General features: G+C 42.2%; 1 protein-coding gene across 1 annotated transcript in view; it reads right to left on the minus strand.

The window, feature by feature from the left end:
• Positions 1-14,360: 14,360 nt before the first annotated feature.
• The window catches only part of LOC121269221 (beta-1,4 N-acetylgalactosaminyltransferase 2-like), a 55,521-nt gene continuing 53,835 nt past the window's right edge, over positions 14,361-16,046 (minus strand). The window contains exon 11 of the mRNA XM_041173764.1: positions 14,361-15,059. Within this exon, the coding sequence (XP_041029698.1) occupies positions 14,848-15,059 (212 nt within the window). The 3' untranslated portion in view covers positions 14,361-14,847. The remainder of the gene's footprint in view (positions 15,060-16,046) is intronic.

Here is a 16,046-nt window from a genome sequence, read left to right on the forward strand (position 1 = left end):
TGACAGACTTTTATTCTCACCGTGTTGTGGAATTGCATGATGCTAATAATGATACTTAGAGTCATAGAATACAACCCAGAAGGAGACCAGTCAGTCCATCAAGTCCATGCTGTCTCTCTGTGAAGCAGTCCAGTCATTCCTGCTCCCCCACTCAATCACTGTAGCCCTACAGGTATGTTTCTGTCAAGTGCCCATCCAATTTCTTTTTGAAATCATTGATTGTTTCTGCCTTCACCACACTCATGGACAGCAAGTTCCAGGTCATTATCACTCGCTGTATAAAATAAGTTCTTCCTCACATTCCCCCTGCATCTCTTGCCCAATACTTTAAATATGTGCCTCTTAGTCCTTGTACTATCAGCTAATGGGAACAAATTTTCCTTGTCTATCTTATCCAAACCTGTTATCTTCTACACATCTGTCAGATTTCTCCTCAATCATTTTTGCTCCAAGGAGATCAACCCCAGCTTTTCCAGCCTAACTTTGTAACTGAAATCTTCCATCCTCCTCTGCTTCCTCTCAAGGACCCTTGCATTCTTCCTGAAGTGTGATGACCAGAATTGGTTGCAATACTCTAGGTGTGGCCCAACCAGAGCTTTATAAAGGTTCAGTCGAGCTTCCCTGCTTTTGTACTCAATGCCTCTATTCATGAAGCCCAAGATCCCATATGCTTTGCTAACCATTCTCTCAATATGTCCTGCAACCTTCAAAAAATGATGCACATGCAGCTTCAAGGTCCCTCTGTTCCTGCACACTTGTTTGAACTGTGCCATTAAGTCAATATTGCCTCTCCCTATCCCTTTGCCAAAATGCATCACCTCACATTTCTCTATATTAAATTCCATCTCCTGCTTGGCCTGTCCGCTCTGACAGTCTATCAATGTCATGTTGAGGCAATTCATATCACCCTCACTGTTTGCTGCTACTCCAAGTTTGATATCATCGTCAAATTTTGAAATTCTTCTCCATTCCAAGATCCAAGTCATTCATATATACCAAAAAAGCACTTGCATTTGGAGTAAACCACCATCTACTATCTTGAATCAGAAAAATAACCATTTACCACGATTCGCTATTTTCTGTCCTTAAGATAACTTTTTACCTGATTGGACACTGACTGTCCTATTCTTTGTGCCTCAATTTTGTTAACCAGCTTGTTAATGTAGCACAATGTACAGATTTTAAGCAAGTATTTGACAACACCCAGTATTTGACAACATTCACCACATTTCCTTCATCAACCTTCTCTATTACGTAATCAAAAAATTCAATTCGATTAGTCAAACATGATCCGCCTTTTACAAATCTGAGCTGGCCCTCATTAATTAACTCAAACCACTCCAAATGCCTGGTGTTTTTTTTCCCTGATTATTATTTCTAAAACCTTAATACACTCTTGATGTTAAACTAACTGGCCTATAGTTGGTAGGACTATCTTTACATGCTTTCTTGAATCAGGATGTCACATTTGCCACCATCCAATCCTCTGGCACTTCCTCTATATCTAGGGAAGATTGGAAAATTATGGTAATCCTTTCCACTATCTCCACCCCCCGCTTTCTTCAACCTGGGATGCAAGCCATGCAAACCAAGTGAATTAGCTACCCTACGGATAGCCTGCCCTTTCCAGTACCACCTCCCTCAATTTTCACCCTATCGATTGCTTCAAATATCTTTGCTTTTACTGATATTGCCAGATTTCTCCTCAGTAAACACCAATATAAAGTACTCATTGGGCAGAACCCAATTTCTGGCGGGTCGGGAGCTGATTCCCCCCACCCCTCCGGAGAAGCAGGCTGCACTGGCATTATATGTTATATGTGGGCTGGCCAATTAAGGCCCGCCCGGCGGGAAGCACTGTGCACTGCCTGTGTGGGCGAGGGGGGGCGGGGGGGGGATTCCCCAAAAGTGAGTGTGCTCTTTTGCGCATGAGCATGAAAGAGCACACATCTCCCTGAGGCTAAGTGCTGCCTCAGGTAGATCGCTTCTACATTGAAAAAAATTAAAAATAGAAAAAAAAAATTCCCTAACATGTTCCCCTCATGTGACATGTTCATAATTTACACTATAACTTTATTAAACTTTTTAAAACTCTGCATGAAACCTCATCCCGCCGCTGGATAAGATTTCATGTTTTCTCTAGTTGCCACCGGGGCTCCTGGCCTGCCCGCCAACCTTAAGGTTGGACAGGCAGGTCCTTTAATTGTTTAAATGATCCTGTCAATGGCCCCAATTGACCATTGACAGGTCAGCGGGCCTGCAGCTGATTTTGCTGCGCCCCCGCCTTCCTGAAAATTTAAATGGGCAGGATAATGTCGGGGGTTCCGTCCGACATCATCCCACGTCATTTTACGTGTCGGCGAGCGGGCCCCGCCCCCTGCTTGCCAACGGCAAAATTTTGCCCATTAATTATTAAAGCCTTGTCCTGTGCCTATAAGCATTTATCATCTCCTTTGTCCCTAATAGGGCTCACTCCACCTCTTTCTACCCACTTAGTATTTACATGCCGGTAGATAATTTTTGGGTTCCCTTTCATATTGACTGTCACTCTATTCTCATTCTCTCCTTGCCCGTCTTATTTTCCTCTTCGCCTCACTTTGCAATCTGTTGCAATTGACCTGGTTCTCACTTGAAGTCACTTGACATTCATCATCCACCCACTTTTTTTTTGCTTCATCATTATCTCTACCTCCTTCATCATCCAATGTACCTAGCTTGTATCTGAAGCACCTCTTCCTTAAAGATCACCCATTGTTCCATGACAGTTCTTCCTAACAGTTTGTCGTTCCATTTTAACCTGGCTAGATCCCTTCTCATTGCATTGAAATTAGCCGCCTTACCACCTTCCCTGTGATGTCACTGTTTGGTTTCCTTTAAAATGCAGTGGGTCATCTCTGAATTCTCACTCTCTTTTATACTTGCTGCTGTTGTCACTGTGCTCTGTCCCAGCCCTGCTTTTCAATACCTGTCTCCGGTCTCGCCTATATTCTCTACTCAGCCACAGTATATTGCTAAACAAGGCTGCACTGATCAAAACATTTAGCTTCTACTTGGCTGCTCACAATATTGCTCTTTTCCTGATATCACGACTGTTTGCAATTGAACATAGCTAAGGATTGAGAGATAATTCCCTTCTGCATTTTTATCTTGAAAAGATGCTACTGCTCATGCACATGATTTTCCCTAAACTGAAAAGGCCAATGAAAAATGAAACTCCATTTTGGCCTTGTCCTTCCCTCCTGCCCTATAACCATCTTATTCCTCAGCATCTTGTGCATTCATATATCCCAATATTGGAAGCTGTGCCATCAGCCTAATAGGCCCCATGCTCTGAAATTCCTTTTCTAAAGCCCTCTACTTATGCACCTTTGAAAACCATCTTTAAAATCTGCTGCTACTTCCATGCTTTTGGTCATTCTTCTTAACATCTTGTTTGGCCTAGCATTCACTTATGATTATTATATCTCTGTGAAATACCTTGGGATTTTTTTAAATTTTAAAGTTGCAATATCTTATCGATGAATGGGTTTTGTGAAAAAGCAATTGCATATTGGGATTAAAGATTTAGAGACTCCATTCCCGGGACAGAGTTTGACTCAATGTGAGTACAAATTGAACACAGGAAAGCATGTCCAATTTACAGCATGTCTGATTTTCAGATCATTAATTTCAGCAACTGGATAATTGAGAGGGTTCATATTGGAAGCGCAGGTCTCCCCCAATTGATTTTCTGCTTGATACCTCTTCCAAGCATGTGTTTGCGTTGACAGCAGAGTCTCTGAAAATTTACTCATTGATTTTTGCAGAGGTTATGCTAGCATTTGTTAGAACATACTGCTCAGTTTTGGTCACCACGCCACAAACTCTACACATGAACCTACCTTGAGTGGAACAAAGCCACTATATTCTATGGAGTATTTTCTCATCTTAGATTACACATGAAACTTTTAATCCAAGACTTAATCAGATATGTATGAAACACCATTTTGGAGACTGAAATATTTTTTGTAATTTGCTTTTGTGAAACTATTTTCAGGCTATTAAACACATTAGCTGTGTTGTCATTCAATTGGATCCAGTAGATCTAATGTTTGGAGATTTTCAGAAGGCATTGGATAAAGCATCTCATAGGTTTGTTGTAAAAATTCAGGCATATGAGTGAGAAGTATAGTAGCATGGATAAAATATTGGTTGATGACTGGACTTAAAGATAGATGTATTAGACACTTGGAACAGAATCATACCCTCTCATTCTAAGGGCTGCATCTACTGGGGGGTGGGGCTCGCTCGCCGATGCATAAAATTACGTGGGGTGACTCGGCTGTGCGCCCGCTGAACTGTCAACGGCCACTTAAGGCCTTTGAAAAATTAATTAAGCCAGTTAATGGACCTGCCCGTCCAATCTTAAGTTTGGCAGGCTTCTGAAAAAACATGAAAATCATCCATGGGTGGGATGAGGTTTCATGAGGGATTTAGAAATGTTAGATATTTTATAATAAAAGTAATGGACATGTCTCATTGTCACATGAGGGGACACGTCAGTAAAGTAAATTTATATTCTTTAAACTGCTTTTCACATTTGAGCCAATCTCCCTGAGGCAATGCTTTGCCTCAGAGAGATCTGTGCGTTCTTCCGCACACATGCACACTCCAGGCTCAGGGAATCCCTCCCCCCGCCTGCACAGGGAGTGCATAGCGCTTCCAAGCGGGCGTCACATTGGACGGTTCTTAACTGGCCTACCCACGTAAAATGGCGGCGTGGCCAATTAAGACCCGCCCATTGGAGTCACTGACTGCTGCTTGGGGAGCGAACTAAGGGTGGGCCTGGTAGGATGGAATGGTGAGTGTGAGAGGGAGCAAAGGGAGCCGGTAAGGTGGAGGGTGAGGGTGCGTTGGTATCGGTAGAGTGGGCAGCGAGGGTGATTGGTGGCAGCACGGAGGCAAGCAGGGACCCTGGGGCAGGAAGGAGGAGGTCAGGGAGGTCAGTGTGGTTGGGGTTGGGATTTTCATGAAGGTCGGGAACGTGCATGTTCACCCGGAAAGTTTTGAAGGAGAAGGATTCGGGCTGTAGGATAATGTGGGGAAGTTGAAGGTAATGCCAGGGGGGTCGACTGTGATGGGGAAATGGACATGGGTGACTGGGGGAGAGGAAAGGATGGGGGAGCTTATGAGAAACTTGACCATGATCATGTTTTTCAAATCAAAAGTGAGCCGACCCTCATGTTGGACGGGTACAGGCGCTTCACTGTCATCTGCAATGATTATGCAATCGGTGGGTGGGCAGAGATGCAGGTCGGCTCAGATGGACAACTGAAGGAGAACCCCAGCAGGCAGCATTAAAAATGCTCAGGACAGTGAGATGAGTGTGATGGAGGAAGGCTCCACATGCGTGGGAGAGTGTTTGCATGAGGTTCTGAAAGGCCCTGCACCACCCCCCCCCCACCCTCCCCCCAACCCCCCGACACCCCCCCGCGCGCGCACACACTCACAGACATGCACACACATCTCCCTCCAGAATCACTCATGGTCTGACTGTGTGCAGCTGAACTGCTAGTGGGGATGCCATGGGAGGACTCACAAAGCCTGTAAATGAAGCTGAAAGACAACATTACACATTATTCAGTGACAGTGAATATATTTTTAGACAAAATGTGTTGACCCATGCAACCACTTGTTTTCAGAGCTTCTTAACTTTTCTAGGCCTACCACCTCTTCTAGGTGCTGCCCTGACATCCGCAGCAGGGGCAGAGACTGCCTGCATAATGGTTGGTCCTGTTGCCTCTGATGACTTCGGCACGTGTCCTCTAGAGAGCTGAGGTCTTGAGGGCTCCGGCTTGCTTTGGCTGTCCTCCTGTGGGTCAGCTGCTCCCTCTGTGGTGACAGAGGGTGAGGTTGAAGTCACAGGCAAAGGGGACTTGGTAGGGAGTAGACAGCCTCTGAGATTCCTGAATGGATGACCCAGGGGTGTCCAGCTCCTCTTCCCTTTATGTGACCCATGTAAAATGGCGGCAGGTGCCCGCTCCCGCAGTCCCCCCCCGCTCCCCCAATGGGGGGAAAATTTTTCCCACAGGAATGAGTATTGATTTTTAAAATTTTAATCTAATTTTAATTCAACCTACCCTACTTTTAATATCTTGTCCACCATTCCCCTGCTGTCTGCTGAATTTGTTTGTCCATTTTTGTTACTTCATTTTACTTCTGTGATTCATTTACAGATTAAATATTCAAGATATTTATCCAATCTGTAGGAAGCAATGAGACTTTGGTTATATTAATTCGACAAAGGCTAGAAACTATTAATGGGATTAGAATGACATAAACTTAATTTTGGTTTACAAAATATGTTGCAAATATCCAAAAGAAATTACTCTACTTTTGCAAACGGCATCATGTATTGTTCGATGTGGGGTCCTTTAATTTTCTCAGGAGTTTCACTGTCATTTGCAATGATTATTGTAATGTTTGGATAAGAATTACGAATGCTATTTATTAAGTCCGAAGCTTATGATATCTTAAGAATGTCTTTGTCACTGTTGTAACCAAGGAGTTGATAATACTATCTGCAATAAGGGTAAAAAAAACACTGAAATTAGTTATAGCAACAAACTTCATTGATGTAGTTAATCAAATATTGACTCAAGAAAGACCATTTAATACAATTTAATTTAATACAATTACTGAAATTTTTCAAATTCATTGCAAACCAGCTCAATATCTTCTGCCAGCAAAGGTAATTCAAGCTCTGCCTTAAAAATCAGCTAAGCTTCAGCTTTTGTCACTAACTTTCTTTTTGTAATTCTTTCGAGTACAAATCCATTTCCATCTGTTCCTATTCAGATGAAGTTACATTGTTTCATAGTTTGCCATTGTGAGATTTGAACTCTTGATCTTGGGGTTACAAACGCAGTACCATAACCACTTGGCTATTTAGGCCAAGCACTTTCTTTTTGTAACCTAGATTCTAATTTAATTTGCCTGGTCCAGGATCAAATAACCGTGCCATTGGGGGCTGTCTGATGATGATTGGAAAAACAGCAGTATGTTATTTAAACTGAAAATATACTTTCATAAAAAAGGAAAGAAAGCATAATAGTTGAAAGATAAGCACGGAATAAGATATCTCTGTACAATAAATATACAAAACTACAAATGTATAAATCAGCCCTTACCATTTATACTCAAACTTATTGCAGGAATGATACACACCTGCTCTCTGGAGAAGGTTGATAAGGGAAACCTGATGCATTCACTTCATGCAGCAAAATGCTCACTTCTTCAGCCATTGAAGCAGGGCCAGGTTCCAGGTTGGTCTGTCATTTTCCCCCCAACCTCTGTATCATTTCTCCACATTAACTTTCACTTCATTTTTGTCTGGTACCTTCTTTCCTGTCTCTTACCCCTTCAACCTCACCAACAGCTGCAAGTTGCCAAAGAGCAGAAGTGCCTTTTAAAGGCCATAAGAATTTTTGACCTTCGTACAACCAATTTCCTTTAAGTAGCTGCATCTCTTTAAATTTCATACATCATGATTTTCTGGCATCCTTCCCTCCACTCCTTAATCTAGTTCCTGAATTTGGAGCTGGAAGCTGCAAATAGTTATGGAAATGAGCTGACTGAGAAAGTGTGAAGTCCACATACTACAGGTCTGACTATCTTTGTACCAGGACTTGGTAGAATTTGTCTGGTACAGAAAATCTAATTCTGGACCCAGAGTTATTTTGAGGACAAAATCGGAAATGTTGTGCTTACCTAAGTCAACAGCATCAATCTGGTGCCTTATGCTTGTATGCGTAATATGTTTGAGTATATTATTGATGATTTCCACACTTGGGCTTATTATTGTCAATTCTTTTTCACCTGCTGCATTTAAAATACCTTCAAAAGTTTCAACAATTGCATTGAATAGCCCTTGTGTAGCTTTCAGTTTGACCTTGGTACACAAAGTAAATAATTTACTGTTAATACCATTAATGTTTATTCTACAAACCTTTGGAGAATTTCTGTAATATAAATAAAACAGAGTTTAAAAATACATTTCCCATTAAATTGTGCTGACAAGATAAGTTCTCTGTATGTAAATGATTGATGCTTATTAAGGTTTTACATACTGGGAGCCATGCACCCCTAAACCTAAACCAAGGCAAATTTTAAAATAATGATTTTTGTGTGGCGAAAAATAAAGCTCTCTTTTTAAAAATCTGTTTACTAAAAAATCAAACAAATGCACAAACCTGGGATGAGAATAGAATATGGTGGCATGACTTCAAGTCCTTGGATAGCTTAGGGGAGAATTAGGTTGTGCTATGATTACTTTCTTCATGGTTGATCCATGGGAGACTGCAGATGACTTTGCAGGATGAATTTGATTAGCTTTGGCCCTGGAAGGTGTGACTTTGGATCGCACCATCTCAGCATGGGCAAAAGTAGAATGGCCTGGCTGGCTGATGGGCAACAGCAAGGGCACTAGTGGATTGGCAGTGGTGGGATGACAAACGATGTCATCCTGTGACAGGACAGCAGACTCGTGCTCCACACATTGCCACTCCAAGGGGCACAGACTCAGCAATCCTAGCAAAGTGTTGGAAGACAGGTTGCTGAATTGGTCTGCCGCTCTGCTAGCCCCTTGAACTGGTATCCGCAGCTATGACGGCAGCAGTCTGAGCCCTTGTGGTAGCAAGCTGAACTTGCACAAGGGTAGTCTGACCTAGCATGACTTTGAGCTTCTACTGGAGGGCCCAGAGGCTTCTGCTTGTGCTGTGACAGAAGCTGAGACATTGACCATCAGGCACTGCATTATGGATAGGGCTGTAAGTGCTCTCATGTAGTTAGCCATCACTTCCATGCTAGAGAGGATGGGTTCCAAGCTCTGTGCAAAGTCATATGGTAAGTTGGCGCTAGAACCCTTCATGTTCCTTGACAGTGACAGCAGGCTTTCTGGCAAGCCTGCCAATGCACCAAGCATTTCATTATGCAGTAGATCATCCTTCTTCTGTACACCACCCCACCAAGCTCCTCAACTGAGTGATTTGCAGTAGAACTCATGTGTGACCTTGCCCTCTGGCGGGCTGACACCCTCGCCCCCTGCTCTGGTTGCAAACCACTCATCATATGCAGAGCCCACCTCTAAGCTATCCACTAAAGTATTCTCAGTGTCAATATCTGAGCTGGTGGCTGCTTATGCCTGAGTGAGAGATGGTGCTTCTTCATCATTGCTGGTTTCTTGCTCTTTTACCTTTTCTGGCCAACTGCAATTTTTGTGTATCCAAAAGGAGAAAGCACACAAGGGAAGGGCCATGGTGGGGGATGGCGGAGGTGGGAGGGTGGGGAAGTAAGTGTTGTGTGTTTAGACTACCTGCGGATTTTAAATTAAAAGAGATTATAGGATAAGGAGGAAGAGGGATGTGAAAAGGTATGATCACACCATTATGGTATAGATGGTTTCAGTTCCGCCGCTGGCCAACGATGGTGAGCATTATCACCTCCTTGGGCCTAAAGGGATGCAGCCATGCCTATCACCCACTTATTAGAAGCTGTTGCCTCCAGGTATTTGCCACTTTCTCCTACAGGAGAGAAGGAAGTTTGCTGGTGGGTGTGGTCAGGTTATGTGGCTATCATGGTGGCAGTCTGTGCACGCTGTGATATGTGGGTGTGAGGCTTACAGCACTGTTGAGCGTGAGGGTGAGGTGATTGTGATTGATAGAGAGTAAGTGATGGGGTGTGAAGCAGTGTGTGAGGCTAGTGATGGGATATCGCATTTGAAGATATATTCACTGACCTTCATTGGGCGAGTTTATTGAACTTCTTATTTCACTGGATCTAGGATGGGCTAGACTCTTAGTAGTGACTGCCTCAAATATCTGGGCACATTGCCTTCTTAGGATTTGGCTGGAGGGTCTCCTGCCACCCTGCAAATAGATGACATTGCTGCTTTGAACCTCCTTGAACATGGCTTTCAGTGCAGCATCATAAAATCTTGGAGCACATTCTTTATACCATATTGTGCCAGTCTTGTAACTTTTCCAGGTCAAATTCACGTTTACAGTGGCTTTCAGCACCTGTTCCAGTCAAAATGCATCTCCCCTTTAAGAGCTGGCTTTAAGTAGTTCCACATACTTTAAGTGACACTAGCTTCTCCCCTACACAGGCATGCTGCCTCTCATCAGAGAGTTCAACATTGGCTGCCACCAATTTAAATGATGTTTGTGTGCTGACTGCATCAGAAGCAAAGGATGTAGTTTAATCACACATTGCTGCCCTCAGGCCTTATCAAATTTTGCCGACATAGGCACTGAAAATCTTTCTATTATATTTGGGAAATTACTCAGTTTCCAAGTGCAAAGGAGAGCAGAAGAGGCAGAGACAAGTGACATTGAATCTCTTCTCCCTTTTATGTTGTTCAGAGATTTCCTGGTATCATCTGTGGGGACAGGCAACTATGAAAATGAGGTGGGAGGGTGTAATGAGAGCTTTGAGCCTCAACTTCCTGTGTTCCTAGTGGCCACTGGGTTGCCAGAAGAGGTTACATACAAACATACATGAATTCGGAGCAGGAGTAGTCCATTTGGCCTCTTGAGCCTGCTCCACCATTCACCAAAATCCTGGCTGATCTTATTGTGGCCTCAACTCCACATTCCACCTACACCTGATACCTTTGACTGCCTTGTAATTCATGAATCTATCTACCTCTGCCTTAAAAATATTAATTGACCTTGCCTCCACCACTGTCTGGGGAAGAGAGTTCCAAAGATTACTGACCTTCTGAGAGAAAAAAAATTCTTCTCATCTCCATCTTAAATGGGAGACCCCTTATTTTGAAACTGTGTCCCCTAGTTCTAGTCTCTCCCACAAGGGGAAGCATCCTCTCCAGCATTCACCCTTTCAAGTCTCCTCAAGGTCTTATATGTTTCAGTAAGATCACCTCTCAATCTCCTAAACTCCAATGGATACAGGCCCAGTCTGTCTAACCTTTCTTCGTAACAAAACCCCCAACCCAGGTATCAGCACTTGAGTGAACATTCTCTCCCATTCCTGATGGCATTTATATCTTTTAAATAAGGAGAGCAAAACTGTGCACCGTACTATAGATGTGGTCTCAACAATGCCCTGTACAAGTGTAGCAAAACTTCCCCACTTTTATATTCCATTCCCCTTACAATAAATGACAACATTCCATTTGCCTTCCTAATCACTTATTACACCAAACAAATGCATGAGGCAGGCAAAAACAAAAATACCAGCAAAAACTCAGCAGGTCTGACAGCATCTGCGGAGAGGAATACAGTTGATGTTTTGAGTCCGTATGACTCTTCATCAGAAGAGTTCTGATGAAGAGTCATACAGACGTCAATTGTATTCCTCTCCGCAGATGCTGTCAGACCTGCTGAGTTTTTGCAGATATTTTTGTTTTTGTTTCAGATTTCCAGCATCCGCAGTAGTTTGCTTTTATCATGAGGGGGGCACTTGGATTTAAACCAGGGACTGCTGATTTGCAGTCAAATGTTCCGTCACTGAACTATACCCTCTCACAAGTTGCATTTGTGCCTTCCCCTTCTTAGATTGGATGATGGCATTAAGATAGGTAAGCCCTCCCACAAAAAGATATTCTCCAGGTGCTGCAATGGATCCCCAGGGCTGCTGGTCTTCTGGCTATTGCTTTTAGACAGGAACCAGAAGGTCCCGAAGGTGATGACCATTCCCTCGATCTGCTGCAGGGCTCTCAGCTAGGTTTCTGCTGCCAATATTTGGATGCAGGACCCTGCCAAGCTTGTGGTCTACCAGACCTGTACATGGTCCTAATGAGAAGTAAATTCCTTGATGTGATAAAGCTCCAGTTGATGATAATACTGAGCAAAAATGCTTCCAATCCAGCTAACATGAAAATCAAGCAAAAAATCTTGTACTGCATGCTGAAAAAGATGTATGTAATACAAATTAAAGTTGTGAATTAATCAGATTGAAATTAAATCATCTTAAATGTACTGAATATGTGCAATATGAGGTCATCTGATGATTCAGTGTGCTATTGTACCTGTGAGGGACTAACCAAATTGATCAGTAGGATAGAGATTTGATCCTGCTGTTAGTTGACCACTAGCCACAAGTTTGAATAAGGTCTGAGTGCATCTCTGAGCCTGATAGGGAATACATTGTATTAGCCCAGGAGAATGCAATTTGCTGTAGCTAGAAGTCTCGGATTATCAAAAGAGCATCTTCACTGCCCCCTAACTGGAAATAGCTTCCATGCTAAACCAGGTGATACCAGTTCTCCGAGAACTAATCTAAAAGGCTGAGGGCAGTTAAAGAACTGCTCAGACTTAGTGAAGCAGATCCGTTTGGAAAGTGGTTGCTCCAAATGATACTAGTTTTGACTCATGATGCAAAGATCACAAAGGAATCCCAACTCCATTCCCACCATCAATAGTACCGATGAGCATTGCACATAATGATTTTCTTAATGGCAAGCATTCCAAGTTGCATTGGCATTTCTTCATCTAGCTACAGTGAACTTGTAGGTTAACAAATATCCTGGACATTTTTGCAACCTCCAGATCTGACTCTTATGCTCCATCGGTCTCCACATAAAGGGGCACTTGTGATCTTAGCTTTTTTGTAGAATACCATCCAACAAATCTAGCTCTGAGTGAGATCCATCTTGCTTGATCGGACTGCTCAAAATAAGAATCAGTATGAATATAGACGTACAAATAATTCTTTTGATTCAAGCCACAACATGTATTTATATTGACCATGAAAATACTTTATTTGAAAGAATAGTTTTTCAACATTTTAATTTTCCATTGTGCAAATTTAAATTTTACAGCAATCACACCATTCTTAAAAATTAGTGAATCAAGACAGCAGAATTCAATAATATTTATATTAACCAATACCCGAATAATTAATAGTACCAAAAATAGCCCATGATAAAATTGTCATGTATGAAATGTTTGTACAATGTTCATTAAAGTTAATTTCCAGAGAGACTAAAGAGAAAGCTTAAAGTTGACTCTTCAAACCAGGAACTAAGAATCTTTCCGGTCTCTCTCTACAATCTTATAGAAGTACCAAATAGAAGAAACCCGCAGAACTGCCATTTTAGTATGGATACACGTGGGATGTGTACAGAAAATAAATGTGTAATTCTTACCTCATTATTTTCTCTTTACCCACTTAATGATTTAATGTTTTGGAATTCCTTATAAGTGATTTCACAATGTGTTAAGTGAGAAAAGCGCTGGCTGATTTAATACTCAGCTATATAGACCAATCGGTCTGAAGTTCTCAATCTTACTTTCATTATCTATTTCAGCCTGGGCTGCACTGGGTGTTACCATTGAGATATATTCCTTTGTGGCAAAGGAAAAAACAGCCTGGGCTCCCGTACTGGTCAAATGCATTGACCCTCTGCTGGAAAATGTTTTTTTTGTGAACATTAGATAAAAATATTATTGGCCTTGGTTGAGTTGCACGCCATGGTAAAATAGCTTGCTTGCACTTGCAATCTGGGTTCATCCATGAGTAATTACCAGTTGACTGAAGTATGCAGTTAGCCTTTGATGCCATAGATTATTGGAGAGATTCCCCTTGGTCTGTGCCGAAGTGAAGTGGATTGTGAGTGCACAGTGAATATTGGAAAAAAAAAAGAGAGGCTTCCTTCTGAGCTCCAATATTCACTGTGCTTTGTCAAAATAAGGTATATCAAGTGACATGAAGTACAATGACAAGTAAATATAACAACTTGTATCCTTCGCATAATGAGACATCCCAATGTGCTTCAAAGAATTGTATTCAGACATCAACAACAATTTTCATTTATATAGTACACTATACAGTAAAATGTCCCAAGGTGCTTCACAAAGATGAAAATTTTAAAAGTGAGGCATTGATAGACCAGGACGCATAGACCAGGACGCAATATACATTAGTGGGCATGCGGATGATGGATAAGCAGAACATGGCACATGTTATAATATGGCCAACAGAATTTTGGATGAGCTCAAGTTTATGGAAGGTGGAAGGTGGAAGGTGGGAAGTCTGGAGGTAGCAAAGGGAGGGATGAGACTTTCAGCAGCTGATGGAGTAGCAGAGGTGCATGCAGGTGGTCTTGGTGATGGACAGAATATGTAATCAGAAGTAAATGATAAAGTAAAATACGACGGATGCTGGAAGTCTGAAATATAAACAGAAAATGCAGGAAAAACTTAGCAGGCCTGGCCGAATCTGTGGAGAGAGAAACAGAGTTAATGTTTTGAGTTTGTATGACTCTTCTTCAGCAGCTCTGAAGAGTCATATGGACTTGAAACTTTAACTCTGTTTCTCTCTCCACAGATGCTGCCAGACCTGCTGAGCTTTTCCAGCATTTTCTGTTTATATTTCAGACTTCCAGCATCCGTAGTATTTTACTTTATCATTTATGTGGTCAGGAGCTCAGCTTATGGTCAAATAGGATGCCAAGTTTACGAGCAGTTTGGTTGAGACAATGACTAGGAAGGGGAGGGAATTTGTAGCTAGAGGAAGATGTTTGTGGCAGAAGTCAAAGAAGTAGCTTCAATCTTCCCAAAGTTTACAAGGTGGAATGCAGTAGTTCAAGAAGGCAGCTCATCACCATCTTCTCAAGGGCAATTAGAGATGGGCAACAAATGCTGACCTTACCAGGGAAGCTCACATTCCATGAAAGAATTGAAAAAGAGTTTAATTGCAGGAAATTTCAGTTCATCCAGGAGTGGGTGTCAAAGAAGCAATTTGATAACATAGAGGCAATGGAGGGGTTGAGAGAGGCAGTGATGAATTTGAGCTTGGTGTCGTCAGTGCATATGGGAAATCTGGGGCTGTGTTCAACCAGAGCCATTAAATCTTGGTATAACATTTTAAATGGTTTTTGAAATAATGTAGAGCAAGTTTGTAATCTGAGTCATGCTTAGCAGGCTGTCTAAATTTTGCATATTTTTGTTCAACTGCTTTCACTGAGTCTTCTGTTGCACTTGTCCTTGTCTGATGGCTAATGGTGACATCATTGCACGATCCCACAAGCAATCTGCCAAGACCATCAATGAAAAACTCTAGGAATAATTCAAATTCAATTGTGTTGGTAAAATCATTGATATAGAAAAATTTAACTTAGTCATAAAATAGCACAGAATGAAAATGGCCGTTATCAATCTATCAAGCCTACTTCTTTCACACACCATCTACGTTATCATGGAACCTTTTCCATCCATTAAAAGTTCTATGAGAAAGTTGTGTTTAATAAACTCCATTCTTCAAAAATATACCAAGCCAAGTTCATTGATTTTGGCTGGCTGTGATCCACAAGATTGTCTGGACTCTGAGGTTTTGTTCCTAATTTTAAAATGTAGTGTGGAGGTTGAAGGGTTGGAGGGTGAGTTGGTGTGGTGTGGGGGTGAGTGGGGTTGGGGGGGAGGGGGTGTGCTGGTGCTGGTGGGTAGGAATGGTGTGTGTGAGCCTCAAAAAGGCAGTTATGTAGAGACCTGACTGATCTTAATGGCAGGGGTTCATTTAAAGAAAAATTCCCACAGTCCTACCTGACACCCAGTGAGGTCCAGAAGCTGGTCTGTGATTGGGAGTGGAAAATTGCCAGTAGGTCCCGTAGGGACAGTCCCAGCACTTAGTGGGAAGAAGCATTTGAAGGCGATCAGGGACTGAGGTTGCAATGTGATTGAGGGTGAGGCAGGATGGGAATAAAGCAACCTCAGTACGGTAAGTCAACTCAGCCTAATTATAACCCTTCCTTTGCACCATTCAGTGCTGACTTTCATTTATTAGCTTATACCTTTCCAAATGACAATTAATTTTGTCCCAGATTATTGTCTTCACATGTTTCCCAACCACTGATGTTAGACTGATCAGCCTATGTTTGCAGGGTTTATCCTTCCCCCCTTTTTTTTAAACAGGGATGTAACATTTGCAATCCTCTGGACCTCTGGCAATATCCCCATTTCCTTGGAGGAATGGAGGATTTCGGCCTAATCCCATGCATTTTTACTTTGAGGATTCCCAAGCTTTTAAGTGCATCTTTTTCATTTATT

The sequence above is a fragment of the Carcharodon carcharias genome, chromosome 23, assembly GCF_017639515.1.
Source record: "Carcharodon carcharias isolate sCarCar2 chromosome 23, sCarCar2.pri, whole genome shotgun sequence".
In the NCBI taxonomy this organism is placed as follows: domain Eukaryota; kingdom Metazoa; phylum Chordata; class Chondrichthyes; order Lamniformes; family Lamnidae; genus Carcharodon; species Carcharodon carcharias.